Here is a 21087-nt window from a genome sequence, read left to right on the forward strand (position 1 = left end):
CATTATGATCTTTCACATGTAAAACAACATGCATTCTTCCATCTGTACAGATAGGCTACACATACATACACACATACTGTATGTACATATATAATTTTATTATATCCCGACAATAAGGTTAAGGAAGTCTCTAAGGAGGGTTAAGGAAATTGCGGTCTAGGCTCTAGCATTATCTGTCATGTCTAATGCTTTTGAGAGACTCCTACATATTGTCCACCTTAACCTGAGGCCATCTACTAAATATCATGGTCAGATCAGTTCCATACCCCCGGGCTTTGGAGGCTCTCCATCCCAAAATCCACTGCATCCAATGTGGCATTTATATTAGCTCTTCACAACCAATGGCAGATCTGTACATGATTCATTTATGCCAGATACATATTTCAGTAGGCGGAGCAGCCACAATCTATTCATGAGAATCAAAGTACCAGAGATGAAAGCTGCCCCTATCTCCTTCCATTTATGAATGAGGGAAGAGCCGGAGGGGGATACAGATACTGACTCAATCTAAGCAACAGTAACATCCATAAGTCACTTATCGGATCACAATGCTGTAACCAGCACCCGCGACAACAACAGGGCAGCCGCGGAATTAAACCCCCTCCCTGTTCCACTCCGTCTGTCTCCCCATAGGCTCAGGCGGACTACAGTGGGATGTTCCCCGGGACAAGACTAACACAGGCAGCTGGGGGTTGCTGGTGACATCAGAGAGCCGGCTTGGCTTAGCTTAGCATGGGATCTGCAGGGCCGGAAACCTTTCCACTGCATGGGACTTTATGAATGGTAGAAGGGAGAGGCGTGTGGCGCACAACACGTTTCAATAAAAGGAGTGAAGACAGAAAATAGACTCTGTGAATGGAAGCCATCAGGCACAATGTTATGTCAATATTGTGCCTGACTTGACGAAACTGCACCTTGTTTTCATCAAAGCTACAAAATAATCAGATTAAGAATTCACAGATTGGTGAATCACACTACTGGTTCCATTTTTGTCGATACTAACTCAAATCTAAGGTATCAGCTTGTGAACACAGAGTATCACCTACTATATTGTTTCAGGTTCCCCCACTGTTGTCGTGGTAACAACCTGAGGTTCCATGTTTGCATCCTGCCAAATTAAGAGCGACAATCTCTTTGGATGGCTGTACCTCGTCTCCACCTAAGCGTTTTCGCCACCTGCATGAAGGCTACACATGTAAAAAGGATATTGCATAACCACTGTATGCAAGACTTGAAGGTATTGCACTGCCCTGTGTTTCCATTTTCCTCCAATTAGATGGAGACATGCTATCGAAGTATAAATAATTCAACAATGATGTGTTTCCAATGCTTATTCAAATATTTTCACATTCTTTGGAGAGGGACTTTGAGATAGGGATGGGAATTTAAACTAACTTGAGTCATAATTATTCAAATTTATGCTACCGACTAACCAGTGAGTCTAAAAATAGAAAGAGACCCTAAACAGCTCTGATTAACTATTTTTTTTCCATGAGTAACACTAATAAATATAAAATATGTTTCCCATACAGATATCTATGTGACCACTACTTGTTTCAGCACTTCAAATGAGAGATAGCAGTCTACTACCAGTGCACTCGAGGATGTAAAACACACTTCAAACTACATTCTCGATGGTTATATATAAGTCTAATCAAATATTTAAGCCACATTCATGAATTGGGCCTACATGTTTAATTGGTTATTGTACACATCACACTGTTGAGTATGTGCCCAATGCAAACTAGGCCAAGCAAGATATCTGATGTGAAACTTGGGTTTAGACTCAACAGAAATCATGCACAAACACAATAACCCAATTTCCATCAAATGTTCCCCGATTTAAAAATAGCTTTAACACCTGAATGGCTGAGCAATAACAATGAATCCATCCCAGTGGTTAAGTGATGCTCATTGACCTGATACAGCACGGTAGCAACATGCTAGCTAAACTGACAAAACTGGCACCTCATCAACTCACACTCTAGAGTAAGTAACACATATGTGCACAAGCACACAACATACACACACACACCCACACCCACAGAACAAACACTTTAAGCTCTGCAGATGAGTTGATCATGGGTGTGCCTGCCCTCCTTGCCTTATTAATTCAGGTGTACCCCAGATATTGAATCTTCAACAGGACTGCAGGAGCACAGGCGCTGATAGATGCTTTATTGATTATGGACTCTACTTATCCTCAAGGAGAAATTAAGCTATATGTAGTAGAGCTGCAACGATTAATCGATTAATCGATTAGTTGTCAACTATTAAATTAATCGGCAACTATTTTGATAATCGATTAATCAGTTTGAGTAATTTTTTAAGAGAAATAAGTCAAAATTCTCTGATTCCAGCTTCTTAAATGTGAATATTTTCTGGTTTCTTTACTCCTCTATGACAGTAAACTGAATATCTTTGGGTTGTGGACAAAACAAGACATTTGAGGACCTCATCTTGGGCTTTGGGAAACACTGATCCACATTTTTCACCATTTTCTGACATTTTACAGACCAAACAACTAATCAATTAATCGAGAAAATAATCAACAGATTAATCGACAATGAAAATAATCATTAGCCTAGTTGTAGCCCTAATTTGTAGTATTGTATAGCATATATGCAATAGCCTCCAGGGCACAAAAAGACCAAATCACAAGTTGTATTACGAAAGCGTTATTATTTTGTCAGTCTAATAACAATCAACCCCATTATAATTCAGATTAGGGATGCACCGATATGGAAATTTTGGGCCAATACCGATAGCCAATTTTTCAAACACCACTCATTGACCCATTTGTGCCCTGCCAAAATAATCTATATTCTGCCCTTCATTATACTTTGCAATAAATATAGATTTAAGGATCAGCTTTTATTGTAACAACTTTCACATAACCAAAATTGCCTTTTTTGAAATTGAACTAAATAAATAGAAAGCAAATGAACATATAGATTTAAGGAACATCTTTTATTGTAACATTCTTTCACATAACCAAAAATGCCTTTTTTTAATTAAAATAAACAAATAACATATTGTTACCTCACGTTGATAGGCTGTCCTTCCATTCAAATTTGAATATCTTTGGAACAGATTAGTGACGCAATATATGTTAATGAGTATCGGCCACTGCCATCGGTGGATTTAATCTTATCGGCCGATGAGCTGATTGTAGTCAACAATACAAAAATCGTCCATTTCCAATATTCAACCGATATATCTGTGCATCACTAATTCAGAAGGTGCAGGATTACTGAATAGGTGTTCAGCACAGAAAGGTACACAAAACTGCAACTTGAATTACCATTCAAGTACAACAATTGTACAGGAACTGTCTTGGTGCCAGTGGTGCAGAGCCACATCAACAACTTGCACTGTAACACAGTACATACTGCTGACACCCATGGCAGTGCATTACTATGCAAGTTACTAGAAGTGTGTTCTTAGAAATAACCATCCATCTGTTGGGAGCAGCGCTTGTGGCACAGTTGTATGTCAAGTTGAGACAGGAACGGGGTCATAAAATGCACAAGACTGCGGGGGCCAAGGGCAACGATGGTTTCATCTTCCTGACCATTGATGGTGTTGCCTTCCCGCGGAGTGCCTACAGACGCCTCTCCATCTGACCTTGCAATCCTGCCGCGACACGATCACATTGACCGTCTCCCGGCACGTGTGAGCGGACTCTGCATTAAGCTGTGTTCATTTTCCTGCTGTTCGGCACGCGCATGTGCACATCACACAGACATACGCAACCAGGATCTAGCTTTCCCAGCACCAACCAGAAAAATGTGAGGCTACGTTTTATGCCTCTTTCTCCAGTCTCTAATGCTGCTTTCATGAATTATTTGATGTTTGGGAACAGGAGCTCAGAACTGAGTTATGTCTTTTGAGCTGGTGGGAAGGCTGTTATGTCGAGGCGATGTGGCAGATTCATCTCACTGTGAGCTTATGTTTGCACCGCAGTTCTCCAACGGCTCGTAAATAAGGTTCCATCTGAACATTACTGAGGATCTAAAGCTGACCTGCAGATCAGAGGATCAAATCGATTTGATAAAATGGATAGTTCCCGTACTCTGTTCTGATTTTTTGAGTCACGTTTGAAACCCTTGTCCATTATCCAGGAAGGGGATTAAGACATCACCTGATCTTAGGGCTGCACAATGAATTGTAAATCAAAATTTCAGTTTAACAATCTTAGAATATCATCTTTTCAGCAATGAAACAACACTTGGAAACACTTGGGATATTCACTGTAGTTGAAAATATCCAAGATAAGATAAGATGTCAAACTTGTAAAATCATTTTGTTCCTCAAATCATCAAGACTAATAATCGTAGTTAATAATCATCATCATATTGTCCAGCAAAAATGATCAGGATTATCATTTTAGCTAAAATCATGCAGCTGTTACCTGAGCTGCTGTGGGTTGTTTGTGATGAAAGTTTGAGCAGTGCAATTAATCAAGGGGGGGAAAAAATCAATATTGCCAACTGTAATCAACCAAATTGCATGAGGCTGCATTTTTTTTTAGAAGGAAGGAAAGGTGTTTCACACAGCCTGCTTGCCTGCCTGTTGAGCAGAATCTATGGCCTACAAATCATGTTGCAGTAAGACAAAATACTTTCATTATATTCACAAAGATCATGACTACTGGCATGCTAATATAGCCTAAGTTCTGTCTAGAAATTATGTAGATGGCTTAATGTGTCCACATGTATCAAAATTAATTTAATAATTGCAATATTCAGAAATTCTGAAATATTGTCAATATCATGCAGACGTGTTGACAGTGAGGGAGAAGGAGTCTGTCTGCTGAGTTCCCACTCATCAGCTCATGGGCCTTCTTCATCTACAAGACAGGTCAATAACAGTGTCCATGAGAAATCATTAGAATGAGTTCTGTGTCTTGGTATTAGAAGAGGAACTGCATGAGCGTCGTGACTTCGTGTGTGTGTGTGTGTGTGTGTGTGTGTGTGTGTGTGTGTGTGTGTGTGTGTGTGTGTGTGCATGTATGTGAGAGTTTTCACAACCCCCTCACCACGCAGGAACCTGCCACTATCCACCATGCCTTGCAGACTGAAGAGAATCAGTGAGCTGAGGAAAATAGAGTATGTGAAGAAATGGATATTAGGCTGGCTGCAGGTTAGTGATGGAAGGCAGGACATGAAGTGGAAAATAGAGGAGAGGAGATGTCCCATGCCATGGCACATGGAACAGAATAGAGAGGCCCAAGGGGACCTGATATGACACGCCAGCGGCCCCAGACAGGGGATTTAGTGGCGTGTTGGGCTTTTGTGCCACATTATTATCAGCCAGTGATCCGCCAAGCACATGGGCAGCTCTCGATCCCTTCAGAAGGGAGCGGTCTGTCCCCCTCCAGTCTCCCTCCCTACGCTGTAGCCACTATTCAGACAGACTGAGGCTTAGCTGGTGTTATTGAAAAGCGACGAGGGGGGGGTGCTTCCTCACTTTCACATGAATAAAAAAAAATCTTGGGCATGAGAGAAAGGGAGAGATATGATGCTCCGTAAAGAATGGCACCATTTTGTGTCTTGAAAAGACTAGGTAGGCAATCAGAGGCTGAATAGCAGCTCCTCATATCATCTGAATCAGCTGACACAAAAAGACAAGCATTTGGTCTTTTGATCCTCGCAGGACAACCTCTACCTTTAGTGTCAACAAAAAGGTAGGCATGCCAAACAGATTTGGTCTGTCTACAGATAAGCAGCCAAGCTAAGACAGGATGCTTGTTGGCATCTGTCTAGCTGTAACTTGTGTGTCTTCTGTCAATCAGCCTTTCCATCTGGGAGTGGAAGCGGTCATTCAGCATCGTCCCTCCTGGCATGGAAATTTGTCAAGGAAACTTACCAGTACACTAGATCAGCCTCTAAAGGTTAAGGTACTACTGTGTGTCTTTCTGTCAACACAAGATCACAAACTAAACACGCTGATAGCTACTGACGTCACCTGTACCCCGTGTGTCCCAGATAAGGCTATTTTGGCAATGCGGGCAGGCGTGGGCTGGCAGAGACGTCGGATGTTTCCACAGCACAGTAGAGAAGAGTGAAAAGGAGTGGTGTGGCACGTGGTGGGCAAGACTGGGGAGTGTGCAGCAGGCACAGCTGATGGACAGCCCACGGGTGGATTAGGTGGTAAGCCTGGCAGAGGGCTGCCCTTTCTAGATGGAAGCCCGCCTGATGCACTGTGGTGATTAAAAACAAAACTAAAAGGGTGGGGAGCATGCTGAGGCTCTCATAACAAAAAATAAAACAAAATAAACAGGAGGAATGGAGCAAAACAGTTTACTAGACCTGGAACCATGAGGGTGGCAAACACTTGATGCTGGGGCAGCACAGCATATATAGGAACTGATCGATTCCAACGCTCAGAAAAATGCTTGCAGAGAAAACAGGATACTTTCTTCACAGGAGTGGAGGTGGAGGGCGGGGGATGACAGCGTACGGCTAGTGGCATGAAGCAAAGTTAAAAAGCAAATCGTTTTCTCTTTGTAACTGAAAAAGGTAGTCTGTGGTAGTTGGGGGTTGGGGTAACAGCACAAGCTGCTGCATAATTCATGTGTTCGCTCTTGTGACTGCAGCAGCCGCATCGGTCGACGGTTCTCTATGGCATCTACACTTGTGTTGAATAATTTAGAATTCTACTAATACAATGCATCGGCCTTCAGTGTCATGACGCTATCACTCCTGTCGCGTTAGGGTGACCAATTACCAACTGTTGGGTGATATCTTAAAAATAAGTCACAAAACTCTCACCACGCACAACCAATTGAAGACAACATGATGAAATCCTATTAAGAGATGCACCTTGCTCGCACCATGTGTTAATTCTTGAAAAAACATGTAAACATGTATTATTGAAAAAACACGTAGAATGTTTGGATGTTTGGGAGGAACACACCTAAATAGTGAGGGTATTAGACTAGTATCAATCGCATACTCACATCCAGTTTGGTCATAGAAATTTGGGCAGCACCACTAAATTTCAGTGCTGAAATATGTTTTTCATGACAATTTTTTTATCACTGAAGATTCATTGCTGTCCCCTATATCGATAATTGAGAAAGAAGAGTTTGTCCCACCCATTAATCTGTGATGTCACACAAATGTACGACTCCATTTTGAATGCATTGGAAAATATTAAAAAAGTAGGCTAACTTCAAGATGATCGATTGGGAATATAGGTACAATGTCTGGTTCATATTGGTTATAGCTGCTATAAAAGAAGGCTTGTTTCAGTTTCGTTTTCCAGTTTGAAAGCTCAAACAAACATTCTACAAGTCTATAAAATCAGTTTCCCATTAATGGTCAAGGGAGCAGATCCAAGTTCTGGGCTATGTCTTGATGGTATCACAGTGTTGATTCTGTGTACCTCTGTAGTAGCTTTCAAAGAGAGTTGTCCATGTTCACAAATATGGAATTCTTAAATTGGGTGGCATTTCTCTTTAAAAATGAATTTCTCTCCACAGTCCTAACTACCTGAATGGAGTATTCATGTATACTAACTGTACTAATACAAAATTGTATCATTTAAGTTAGAAAAGTCACTCAAACTGAATCAACATATTAAACATGTCATGCAATGACACTATGACAGTCAAGCAAAGTTACTGTATAACCAGTGGTATTTCAGATGGCACACTGTGCATTATTTTGCATGTTTAATGTGCCCTTATGCCATATATTTTGAGTTGTTAAGCAATATACCCAGAAGTAAATGACAAAATACAAATAAAAATAAGTCAACAGTCTGAAAATTCAAACTCACTGTGAGACGACAGGTTGCTTTGCCCTGGAAGCCACTAAAATATACTCAACTGTAACTCAAATTGAGATACTAGGCTGAGCCCACATTTATAAATCGAAGCCATGCAAAATTGAACCATATCATTTTGTTCTGTGCCATTTCATTTAGTGTGCAGAGAAATGGAAACTGCAGGCATTATAAATAATAATGTGACAGTTTATTGATCTCCGTAGGGAAATTCCTGCCCCCATCCGGAGAGGTCGGAGCGCAGGGTCAGCTACAGGACAGCGCTCCTGGAGATGGGAGGGATTCAGTGACTTGCTCAAGGACACTTCAGCAGGACAAATGTTTGCCAAGACAGGGTTTGAACACAGGTGGTCTGGTTGAGGGATGGTCTCTAGGCCACTCTGCCACCCAAATAAACCCCCATGTCACTTCCCCTTAACTTTCAGGACTACCTTTGCCCATTATCAAGCCTCATCAACACATGGCGAGCCACTCTTTAATTAAACATGCACACCTAAACACTCCACAGCTATTGTATAGCTCAGCTGAGCTAACTACGCAGCCTTTGCAGTCATTAGTATTAAGTAAACAGATCTCTCTTTGTGTATTCAATTCACTTGCACTATGTGATGAAGCCGCATCCTCTTTCTCTGGCAAACACAAGTGAGATGCAGTGGAAAGTTACTGGTGCATTGAGTGAGGGTCAGAACCGGATCACAATGACTGTATTATTAGCCCCACGATACATGCCATTCGGTGGATACTTGTTTCTGTGCTTTAAGACTTGTGGTAACAGTCACTGCAGACATGAAGGCATTCTGTTCACTTCTCCTGTCCAGTTTTTCTGAGATGATGGTACAGTACAGTTGTTAGGCAGGCAGGGCAATGGATGGGCTCTGAAGTTGGTCGCAGTCTAGATGGGTGCCAGCTTTGCTAGGTCAGGTGTCTCTACACTTTTTCATGTCAAGCACCCTCAAGTAGACCACAGACACCCATTTGATAAAGCTTTCTCTTTCTCTGATCCCCATCTGAGAAGATTTTTGTTACCCGTCTCTACTGCAGATAGGGAGACGACAGAGGAGAAAGTGAAACCGCTTATCACAGTAGTCATCCTTACACACTCTCTAACTTGTAGGGAATTAAATAACACTGAAATTGAACTAAACGTAATTTTGCTAGGGACCCCCAGGAGCCCTCACAAGGCCCCCTGGGGATCCCTGGACCCCAGTTTGGGAACCTCTGAGCTAGGTAATCACAGCTAGCTAGCAAGTTACTGTACTTCCCCAGAAAGCTGGCCTTCTTGCGGAAACGAGACAATAGCCATAGTATCCTAGACGTTATTTAAAAATTTTCCCTCACACATGAAACGCAGTAATATTGTTCTGTACATACCCTCCGCCCGGGAGCGAAGATCGGACATCGTTCTCTGGACGGGCGGCATCTCTCCACGCAGAGCCGGGCGATGGCACCTGTCAAGCAGCCGCGGCTTGATAATTCGGCTCCCTTTGGCTGCTTCTTTTCAACCGTCAAGGAATTTCAAAAACCAGCGTACATTCAACGGAACAGCCTCTCTCTCAAGCGGACAGTAACGCTGCGTTTAACTGCTCACGAATACGATATACGTGAACTATGAGATATTATGTCGACATTCATTTCCTTGTGATAAACCATGCCCCGTGAATCACGACTTCACGGATCCCCCCCCCCGCATCCCGGTGTGTTCACGGCGGCTTGGATGAGGAAAGACGCGGTTGGAATCGCAGAAGTGAGCACGGGCTTCCCATAAACTGAAATGAGGGGGACGGTGCCGCTTCACATTATGGACTGTACCACCTACACTGCAGGGGGGGGGGGGGTGACTGAATATAATAAATATCATTACGCCACGTACCGAAAAAAAAAAGCTTGAATAATTTATTTTGCTGAGGCTATACAAAAGACAAAGTGGTGGATTTTAAAAGGCATGGGGGATACTGATTAAAGATATAAACAGATTTATGAAGCCATCCAATATATTGTTCGTTGGTGAGCCCCCCCCCCCTCCACACACACACACACACACACACACACACACTGCAGTCGTCGTAGACGGATTGAGGAAATAACAATAGTACACTGTTTAGCCTGTCTTGTGGGTAGGAGTAGGCCTATCACAATTGAGTCATTTTTAGTAAAATTTTGTTATGAATTGTGATTTATCAAGTGTAGAATGGTCAACCTGCAGAAACAGCAACACGATCTTTTCTGGCCTTTATATTGAACAACATTGAAAACACTGGTTAAATGTTATCCAGTATGATATCTGATATTATGTATACACCACAAAAGTACAGGGGTTTTTTTTGTTCATTTGAGGGTTTTTACTATTGTTGTTTGTGTTAGTGTTGTTGTTTTAACAAACAACACTAACAAAGCCACCAGTGACATACAGGAACTGACACACAGGACAAAGACTTTAGACATGTTATCTAACATGTACTTATGCAGTGATAAATAAAAATGAACAACAAAATGAACAACACTGTTTCCAGGATTCGCATATGCTTTAATTTATTTTAAAAGATCCTTCTTGTCACTTACATCTGCCTGATATTATGTAATGTACACTGAGTTTGGAGGTGGCTTTGTCCTCCACAACACCCATACACCCCTGCTAACATAAGAACAGAGGGGACTGCTGCAGGATGCAGGAAGGGCAGTAGGTAGTCAGTAGGTGTAAATACTAGTAAATCAGCTTTAAGCAAATAAATGATATGATCGAGGGAGTGCTGATAATTTGAAAAGCCAGGAGTGATTTGCAAATCAGTGTCCATGTGAGCAGGGAGGTTGACCACAGGATAGAAGCTGCTGTGCATGGATCTAGTCTTTAAGGACAAGTACCATTTTCCAGAGTACCTTCTGTATTGTATATATATATTCCTTAAGGTGCTAACAAAACAGTCCAGGCAAAAATAACGTTTAGATCATCGCTCCATTTTACATTTTAGGTCCTTATCCAGAACATCTTACAGTGAGTGAGCAGGTAGCAGGCCAGTTTCTTCTTCATGGACATTTGGCCTATTCATATTAGGGCCCCTTTCCTTTTGTTCAACACCATGCAGACTAACTAATCATGTTAAGCTTACTATGTAATCCTCTCTGTAACAAAGTGCTTCAACTGTGGAGCAAACTACATTCATAAAGATGTCAATAATCAAGTAGTTTTCTATAGTTTTTCAGACAGCTACTGACCACAACAATGTAATCAAGCTTGCTAGACACTCGTTGTAGTATCAGTCACTGTGTTATTATGTGATTATTGTCTAGAGACAAGCTCAACCGATGATCTAATCCAGGGTGACTTACTGTTTCCTTTAAATCCCTCATCAGTATGGAGCTCTAGCATGTACACTCAGCCACAAGAACACAGAGGAAATACACAAGCAATATCCATGCAAATACAAAGAAGAAATAAAGCAGCAACAGTGCCAGCTCTTCTGCGACTCCTTGGCCGTTGAACCCACAGTAAATCAAACTGCTCTCCCACTGCAGCTGAGATGCAAATCACACTAGTGGAGGCAACATTTGTACAGCAGCAGCACCACTGCAGTTGTCTGAGAGAACTGCAGTGTTACAGACACACCACAGTTGTCTGATGTGTATATTGCACTGGCAGTAATTTTCATCATGGTAATGCTCATGTCCTGAGCTGTGTTCATGTCTTTTTAAGATTCCTTAGTTATTTTAATGCAGACTCATTGCACATTCTCTGGTTCTCTCAGCATAACATCCTTCATTAGGACTGATTCAGTGAACTGTTATTATCTTGATTCCTACTTCTTATAAAATTACAATATATGTACTCTTGTGGGGATAAGGGGAAAAACTAATCTATGACTATGCCCTTTGTCTATGGAAAGGTATAAAACAGTTTTTGTAGGCTGTGTCGGTGTGTGTGAGCAGTGCAGCAGAAGCAGACAAATTTAGCATCAGAAGAAAAATCAGTGTTCACATCTCCTTGGGGTTCAAGAGATTCAGGTACATTCAGACTAATAATATATCAGTGTTTTCCTGGTTTTTGAAACGTTAAATGCAATTGCTATAGTGTCAATAGCCTGGAAGATTCAGGCACACAGGAGCTGCAGATCAGGTAAATCCAAAAATAAGAAATGAACACTTGAACATCTATACTTAACTACGCCTCCTCTCCAGTGCCTGCGGATCTTTTCCAAAGATTTCCTTTCTTTCCTTCTCTCCACCTAATTCAACATCAGCACGCCACCACAGGGATTTGGGTCTGTAGCTCCCAAGGTTGCTAGGCAACAGTGACAAGAAGCCTGCCTCTCCGATTATGTGTGCGATGTTTTTGTGTTTCAGAGCATATCAGTCTAAATAATGACTCACTCATCCACCCATCTAAACCTCTACCCCTGCCAAAATCTGTGTCGATTACAAGCTGCATGCATGATTTTATCAGTTTTTTTTTTTTTTTGTTTTATCAGAGTGACCTAAAAAGATTTCACTGATACTCCCTGGCACCGCCTTTGTTCTTTGATAAGCTATTTAACTGTAAATATACATTTCTGCTGACTGTGACACAAAGGCGAATAAAAGATCCAACAATGCTTTAGCACAAATCAGTTGATGCTACTTTAGCATCAGGTCCTTTTGGTTGTTGTTGTTGTATTTTTGTGTTTCAGATTAGACATTAATAACAAAATAAGTTTCATGGTGCATTTTATTATTCTAAAAACAAATCTATTGAAAAACATAATTTCTGATCAATTTTCATATCTAATTCTAACGGCTTATGTCTAAATTCATGTTATAATAGGAATTTAAGCTTAATATTACTTGATAACAAAAAAAATAAAAAATCACAGCCTTTAGTATCTTGCAGCATGGAAGATGGGATGAGAGGACTTAGTCCCTAAATCATTTTTTGCCTCATTAACCAAGAAAAGCTGCTTAGAGAGGGATAGTTTTGATAGAGTTTGGGACCAGACAGTATTCAGTATCATCAGAGCCTCCACTGCCTGTTTTCTGTCTTCCATGATGTTGAATGAGAATATTGCCAGAGAGATTCTAGATAAAAACTGATACCATAAATAAGGAGCAAAAATCTTATCCAAGCAATGAGTGTTGATGCTTTTCTGTGAAGTAAAACAGAGTCCATTGGTTTTAGCTGGATCATCCTTATGGTATTGCTCATGCCATTGCACTAGCAGTTTTTCCTGCCTCCGGCTATGGCCAAGGGTCCAGCGCTCCGACAGATCAGGAGGCTGCTGCTGTCCTCAGGCGAAGACAGCAGAGCAGCACTCATCAAACCACTCAAATCACTGTGCTTCATCGATGAAGAGGGATCCTCTTTCTCTATCTACCAAACCAGATAAATGTCAGCTCTATGCCAGTGCACCATGGACTGACCTGTATCACAAAGATGTTAACACGTGGCATTTCTTTATTCTATGCCTATGCAAATAAATTCTCATTTGAAGCATTTGATTTGTTCTTCGTTAGATGCTGTCTCTAATTTCACAGACGTCTCCATCATCAGATTAAAGAGACACACAGTAAATGTCAGGAACTGAGCTGAACTACTATAAAAGACGCATGATCTGGAAAGTCTTAACACCTAGAAGACCTTTAAGGCTGATCATTAGTTTCCACAGCAGGAATCAACAACGTGATGATATGAGCATCTGGCTGCAGTCCTTGTGAAGTTCAAATTGTAATTGGACGGCTCTTTTTGGGCTCCACTCCTCCTTCTCCTTCTCACTTGGCTCGAAAGATTTTGTCATTATGGCAGATTGATCACCGATGCAGCCGTCAGCCCTGTAGCTGCATTCTTCATCCCTCCTCTATGGCTCTTCAGGGAGTGCTAGGGCAGCGTGACATTTAGCTGTAATTGAATTGCAGTCTGCCCCCTTGTGGATGTTGATCTGCAGTCAGGGAGGGTGAGGTGGTTTGATGCTCAACTAATCACAGTTGGTGAGTCACTGCGGAGCCATTTCATTCCTGTTGCCTAAACCCTGTTCAAGAGGGTTGAATAATCTTGTCAGTCTTGTAAAAAAAAAGGTCTATGAGCCTTTTTGCAACAGTTCTCCCCTGGTATCAAAAGCTAGCAAAGACACTGAATACCATTTTTCACGGACCCAGCTTGTACAGCAGATCAGTCACATTATGAAATGATCATAATGATCATAGCAGCATTGTAAGAGTACATCTGCCTATTCAAGCCACATAAAATTAAAAACATTTGTCACCCTGTCAGCTGGACTTTTTTTTCTGCTCAGTTGTAGCAGAGCAGACTTGAGAAACGGCAATGAAATTAAAGAGCGTTAACCAAGCCATTATCTTTTCAAATGGCTTTTTTAATAGCAGTTGAGATGGCTGGTGAAGCTACATTAGCACTGCTGATGAAGAGGGCTGAGAGATAAGCTCTTTAGGTCAAATTGACTATCACCAGCACACTGGCCTCTTGTCTGAACATGCTAAAGTGAGATAAAATGGCTTCTTGGCTCAGCATGGTGTGGGTGTGTCTCACTGAAGTCTATAGATAACAGCGTGTCCTGGCTTTACACGATGCCAAACAATATTAAACAACACAGTGAGCTTATTTTCATGTTTTATCTGAACTCATCTACTGCCATTGTATTTCTCCTCATGTGAAGCCATTTGTTGGCCAGGTTTGCACTGTAGCTGAGGGGCAGTGATGGGATGTACGGGGGAAGGATGCTGATTGAGCAACTGCTGCTCCAGGAATAAATGTGTAATGCCACTTAAACTGATAATAAAAATGATATATATGATTGCACAAAAACCAAGATGTTCTGGTCATTTTAATATACTACAATAATCGTTATTTGCATTAGGGTTCAACCGAAATGGGTTTTTGAAAGCTGACATCAATATTAATTATTATCTTGTCTAATATTCTTTGTCATGGCTAAAAATGCCAAGTAATCAGTGTTTCCCTGCAGAACTTTATTCTTGTCAGGGTGGAAAAATCATGTGACACTAAAACTCTCCATTGCAAGACTAATGAAATTCTTTCAAGGTAGGGTGACCCAGCGCACCTATTCAGTGGTAGGGACTTAAAATGCAGAGTTAATTCATGAAAAATTAAATGAAGCAAGAAAGAAAATCTAATTTTATTGCAGGTTCTACAGACTGTTATGATGTAGCTGTGGTCAGGAAGGAACCTCCATCTTATTGGCAGTGGACAACATGATAATGATAGAATATTGGCCCAATAGTTCGGCAAACCAATATATCAGTTTAACCCTAATTCATTTATTTATTTAGCCTTTATTAGATAGTTCCAAGTAGAGAGAGACAGGAAAGATTGGGAGAGAGAAAGGGATGACATGCGACAAAGGTTCTGGGCCGGCTTCAAACCCAGAAGGTTGCATTTATATGGTGCACCCCTTTGACCACTGAGCCACCAGACGCCCCAGTTTAACCCTAATTTCTATATCACTTTTTACCGCACAGTTACAAAGTGCTTTACAAAGGACTGAATAAAAACTTAAAGATAAGATCAACAGTAAAAGCAAGAAGGAATGCAAGTAAAGCAAGAAACATAAAAGTAAAACATGAAGAGGGAAGTCAAGGACGATTAAAGATTAAAGATCATCACATAAAAGCAACTCTACAAAAGTGAGTTCTAAGAAGTGATGTAAAAGATGATGCTGATTTAGTCATCCTAAACTCCTCAGGCAGCAGTCTAGGAGCCCTGATGGCACCTAACTCTTTAATATTGGCCCTTAGTGGCAATAATACACAATGACCCCTTACAAGCCATATGGTAATAGCTGCTGTAATATCCTTATAATAAAAGAGAGTTTAAAAGGACAGTTAAGGTCACTTTGGATCAATAGGACTTGGCACTGCAGCCAAGCCCATACTATTACAGCCTCAAGATGTCAATAAATCTTAGTTTGACACATTAGACTTTCTCCGCTGGGTTTGAGGCGATGTGGACAAGTGAAGGCAGGGTGGAGGCGGGGTTGGGGCCCCCTCGTACCCGAGAGGCCAAACTTCGGCATTCAAACAGAGTGGTGTTGTCACCACTATAAGCTGACGTGTCACATTTCCTGCGAGCCGCTTCATCACCCGTGACACAAAAAACTGTCCGAGGCGTCTCTGCGGACACGCTGTTGTATTGTGTAACTGTGACACATTATATGGTCTGGTCCACTTCTGCTGTGTTAGGGCGCCCAGTGAACACCTGCGCTGCCACCCTGCACCCACCCTGTTGGGTGTAACAGCAGCGTGCAAAGGGAGGGAGGTGCGTAGTAGACCAATGGAGACAAAGGCTGGATGTCCCCTTATGTCATTCATTCACGTGTGTGGTGTGTGCAAGATGTCGCAGCACGCTTCTGAGAGGGAACACTTAACACACAATGCTGAGCAACAACACAGAAAAGACAAGACTTTGCCAGTCTTCTGGATTTTAATGTTGAATAGTTGCAGTATGATATGGACACTGTATGCATAAACATTTCCAAACAAATAAAGAGCCTGCAGTATAATCTGGGTACTTGCAGGAACTGGCAGAATTGTTTCTTTTATCTTATTTTTGTTATTAATGTCTCACACATGAAGTCCCCTATAACATTAGCCTGTAGGAGAGGAGGTAATATTGTACCTCTTATGAAACTGCACTCTACTGTGAGGGATAATGAAGTTGTTTTTGCCTCACAGCATGAACTATTTTATGCAGCTCTTCTAATCCCAAGGGGGAGGCATGTTTGTTTGTTTGATTCGCCCATACAAAGTCAGGCCATTAAAACTCTTCTGTCAAAGCTTTGGTGAAAACTGTGTAAATTGTGATGAATAATTCAAAGACAACTATCAGTTTACGTGAGATTAGCTTGCTTGGTTGCCATGGCAGAAATGCATGTATTATTTACTGCCTGTGTGACTCTGACTGTAAGGCAGCTTAGGCTCTCAGTCGTTTTTAGCACTGTTCAAACTGTGAGGATTAAACACTGTCGTAATCCATGAGAGAAAAATAGTTTGTCTGGGCTTGTTCTTGAATTCCGAATGAGAAGGAAGGGACTGGACAGCAGAGTTGCGGACCATGTAATCTGTCAGTGGATTTCCAATGGAGGGGACCATGTTGACACCAGGAGAGGAGAAGCCACAGAAGCGGGTGAGGTTCCGCGTGGCTTCGGGGAACAGCGGCCGGGTCCTGAAGGAGATGTTCAAGGATGAGGGGCCTTCGGACTCCCTGGACTCAGACTGCACCAGCAGCTCGGACGCAGACCGGGCCAGCACCCCCTCCACCAGCGGGGACGCAAACGGACACCTGTACGGCTTCCTGGGCTCAGAGCTGGACGACAGTGAGAGTGAGCCTGATGAGCTGCTCATGTACGCGGGGGCCACCAAGGACCGGATGTTCACCACCAAGAGGGTCAACATACTGAGCAAAAACGGAACTGTGAGGGGCGTCAAGCACAAAGTCAGCGCAGGTCAAGCGTTGTTTGAAAATCTTCCTAAATCCAGTAGTGTAAGTATTTGACAGGCCCCAAGTTTATTTCACATTGGTTGTATCAGTGGGGGAAACAACTTGCTAAAATCTGTTTGTGTTGATGAAGTTACATAACTGCTTGTAGGATATCAATGTTCCTTCAAATCACAGTGTCGTCCATATCCTCAGACTTAAGTCTAGTTACAGGTAGAGAGCTGGGCTACATGTAGGCGAATGACTGGGATAAAAGCACACAAAAGAGGACAAGGTCACAGGGCAATTAAAGATTAATGACGCATTTCGTTAAGTGTTTCGAGAGAAGCTAATTAGGTTAATGAATTCTCAGCACTTTGCTTTCTAGTTTCCCTGCGCAAAGATCTGTTTCTTATTCTTAGGTAAAACTTGGTCTGTGTGTGCCAGTGTGAAGCGAATGTAGAGAGTCATAGTGAAGAAAGCATTTCTTTGCATTGTGGTGTTAGGTGTACAAACAGCCTCACCTCAGACTTGATAATGAATCTGATGGGCCTTAAGTGAGATTAGCTCACTTTGAGTGTGAAGTTGATATGCTTATTGGTTTATACTGGTCAAGGAGAAAAGTGGGGTCTAGTCTTACGTAAACACACTACTGGTAATATTACTGTATTAATAACTGCTATTAGTGTTGATACCACTAGTAACACTACTATGAGTCTAGCTTGACACCTTCTTCTGGCATGTTTTTCTCACTGACACGCCTACATACATGGACATGTTTTTGCCACAATCTAGAGCAACCTGTTTCTGGGAAGGATGATTTGATCCATGCATAATTAATTTGAAACACATGGGTAGAAAAAGGAAGAAATACAAGAAACAAACACAAAACAAAAACATTAGAATGCAGGTGCTGTATGGAAAGCCAAATAGGTCATTTCAAATCAAGTCTTCTTTATCTCCCTCTTAGCTGGAGTTGTCACTTGAGTTTGGACGGATAGTGATCTACACCACAAGCTTCCGCGTGGTGAGGAACACCTTTGAGCGGTGTGAGCTGGTCCGGAAGATCTTCCAGAACCACAGGGTGAAGTTCGTGGAGAAGAACATCGCCCTGGACAGCGAGTATGGAAAGGACTTGGAGGAGCGGTGCAAACGTGTGGGAGAGCCTCCTTCGTTACCAGTCGTGTTCATCGATGGACACTACCTTGGGGTTCGTTATTATTATTCCTCTCGAATGGTATCTAATGGCCTAAATACCTTGCTACTGAGAGAGTTTCATGAAATACTGACTCTTGACTTATTTTGCAGGGTGCTGAGAAGATTCTAGATATGAATGAATCAGGAGAGCTTCAAGATCTTCTGACAAAAATCGAGGTAGGTTTTCACAGTGTTTGCCTTTTGAAATCACATCATTAATAATTGATAGCAGTCAAATAGATCATTTTCCTATGAGTCAGGTCGAGTCAACTGCTTGCTTTGACACATTGATGTTTAAAAATTCATATGTTTTCTGTTGGATTTATTGAGCAATCTGCTTTGCAACACGTTAGCATAATGTCATTATAAATTCATAATATATTCATAGTTTTTATTTGTCGAAAGCCAATGAGATGAACACAATAAAAACAGCGGCAGTCATTTCCCCTCTCCAGTCACAACATCAATAAAACATGAGTGAACTGCCATGTTAAAGATGCACGCACATCAATAAGTGACCATCAATAATGGAAGGCCTGTTATTGATTCTGCTTCCAACACATTTGTTCAAACACACCGACGCAGCGTGCATCCCTCTGTATTCAAACTGAGAGTGTGTGAACTGTTTTATTTCACACAGTAATGTTAGTCATGCAAGCACTGGCCTTTACTCAGACCTTTGCTATAATTTGGAGGTTAGACCTAACAGAAATCTTCATAACAGAATACAAAGCAGTGTGTTGGCATTTAAGTCATGCATTCCAATCACTGCTGGCTATTAAAAAAGTATGCAGCCCTGAAAGGTCACGCATACACTAATCAGTCTAAAAATGGGCCAGTACACTGGCTGATTGACTGTGTGTGTTTATGTACAAAGAGTTCTACTCCAAAACATTTGCATTTTGTAAAAAACACATTGCTACACTCAAGGAATTAAGTCAATTCATTTAAAAGTACCAGCATTCCCCTGTGTGCTATAGATCTTTTGGTGAGAGCAGGTGACACTTTTTTCTAAATTGGAATATAATTCTTTCTATAATAACATAATCTATAACTATCTATCGGTTTCTCCAGAGGGTGCAGCACCCCCACACGTGCCAGAGCTGTGGGGGCTTCGCCTTCATCCCATGCCCAATGTGCCATGGCAGCAAGATGTCCGTGTTTCGCAACTGCTTCACGGATTCCTTCAAAGCCCTCAAGTGCACTTCCTGCAACGAGAACGGCCTGCAGCCCTGTCTGAGCTGCAGCCAGTGAGGATGTTCAGTGCCTGACCCAACACCCCTCCCTCCCCAGGACCTTACACAGGGCCTCGCATCGGACTGCTTCAGAGTCAGTGAAATAATGCTCTGCGCACACACATACACCATGGCTTTTCTTCCATGGGCATTGTTGATAAAACAGCATTTGTAATAAAATCATTGAATATGATTTGTGGATGTGGTAGTGTTACTATGGGTACATTTAATCTCCATGATATTTAATCTGTGAAGACTGATATTTAGGTGTAAAAGTGTTATTTGTTTATGATCTAAAGCAAATGACTTGTCTCCTTCTCATATCAAGACAGGATTCTCTGATTAGGTTATGGCAAAAATATATTGAAAGCTGTCCACTGGTCTGTCCAGAGCGGTCAGACTAGTCTCACCTCTGGTGAACTTAAGCTTGTTAGCTAATTAGTTGCAAGGAGGATCCTTCATTAACAATGCTCTCATCACTAATCCCATATCAGACAGAGCTAAGGATACAGAGAGACAGGGCAGAGAGGGAAAGTCAAGGGCTCAGTTTGCAGGCTGTACAAGGCATGAAACTGGAGCTTTGCTCACAGCGGATCACTGAGCATCATTAAAACATTTCACAAAACTAAAAAAAAAAAGAAAAAAAAAAGAAAATATTTAGGATAGTAAGACAAACACACACATCTTAAAAGAAATCATGAGAATCAAGTCAATTATAACCACTTTAATAGCACTTTGTATATCACTGCTCTCCAAGCAAACAGACATACAGTGAGATTATCCATACAATATCCACAGGCAGCACAATCCAGTTTCGCTAGTCAGTTCAATAATGTATTGGCTACTAAGGGATTTATACAGTTAGGTTTCCTTTGAATAATTCAAGCCAGGGAGAGACTGTAATCTCTTACAAGGGGAATACTCTCTCCCTTTCAGTTGTCTTTCATCCTAAAAAACACCAATGCATATCAATGCGTTTCAGAGAAGAAGAACCATCATCATGCAGATTATCAGAAAAGCCAGTAATGCACTTTTATGTCAAAGGTACATGCGATACTCTCCAGTTTGTATTTTTTTAATGTATGATGTCATTTGTTGGCTGTCATCCAAGGGGTCAAGGAGACGCAGCGCCCAGCAGCAGAGCTCTCTATGCTGTCATAGCCCTGTACAATGCTGCTTGAACATGATTAGACAAGGCAGCACTGTAAAGAGGCTAAAAGCGTAGAGCAGGGTGATGCGTCGCTGCCTCCTCGTCCTCCATGAAGCCTTTTCCTGCCATTACACTACCTGGATCGTTCTAGATGTTCCTGCACCTGTGATTGAAACGGCAACCAAAACGAAAAAAAAGAAGGAAAAACACACACATCCAGTGCGTAAAAGCAAATCTACACACGACTGATGATATTATAAGGCAAGGTTGCCCGCGTTGCAAGTGGGAGGTGATAACAATGT

General features: G+C 41.7%; 2 protein-coding genes across 5 annotated transcripts in view; one reads left to right on the top strand and one right to left on the bottom strand.

Annotated features, from left to right (window-relative positions):
* The window catches only part of atp8a1 (ATPase phospholipid transporting 8A1), a 110805-nt gene extending 101308 nt beyond the window's left edge, over window positions 1–9497 (bottom strand). For all 4 annotated transcript variants that reach the window (XM_071531775.1, XM_071531773.1, XM_071531776.1 and 1 more), the window contains exon 1: window positions 9166–9497. In XM_071531775.1, the coding sequence (XP_071387876.1) occupies window positions 9166–9214 (49 nt within the window). In that variant the 5' untranslated portion in view covers window positions 9215–9497. The remainder of the gene's footprint in view (window positions 1–9165) is intronic.
* Window positions 9498–16864: 7367 nt separating this feature from the next.
* On the top strand, window positions 16865–19654 carry grxcr1a (glutaredoxin and cysteine rich domain containing 1 a). Its single transcript, XM_071531801.1, has 4 exons — window positions 16865–17269; window positions 18174–18413; window positions 18512–18577; window positions 19475–19654. Exons 1-4 carry the CDS (start codon window positions 16865–16867, stop codon window positions 19652–19654), a joined length of 891 nt encoding a protein of 296 aa, XP_071387902.1.
* The last annotated feature ends 1433 nt before the right edge of the window (window positions 19655–21087 follow it).

This window comes from Centroberyx affinis, unplaced genomic scaffold (genome assembly GCF_046629955.1).
Source record: "Centroberyx affinis isolate AG114_WGS23_722 - 3 ecotype Tasmania unplaced genomic scaffold, CSIRO-AGI_Caff_v1 ptg002132l_1, whole genome shotgun sequence".
NCBI lineage: Eukaryota > Metazoa > Chordata > Actinopteri > Beryciformes > Berycidae > Centroberyx > Centroberyx affinis.

Bases quoted from the DNA above. Each gene is read 5' to 3' on its own strand.
- grxcr1a (XM_071531801.1), top strand. From the start codon at position 16,865: ATGGAGGGGACCATGTTGACACCAGGAGAGGAGAAGCCACAGAAGCGG. The intron at 17,270-18,173 runs GTAAGTATTTGA...TCTCCCTCTTAG, and splicing joins ATCTTCCTAAATCCAGTAGT to CTGGAGTTGTCACTTGAGTT. The intron at 18,414-18,511 runs GTTCGTTATTAT...CTTATTTTGCAG, and splicing joins TCGATGGACACTACCTTGGG to GGTGCTGAGAAGATTCTAGA.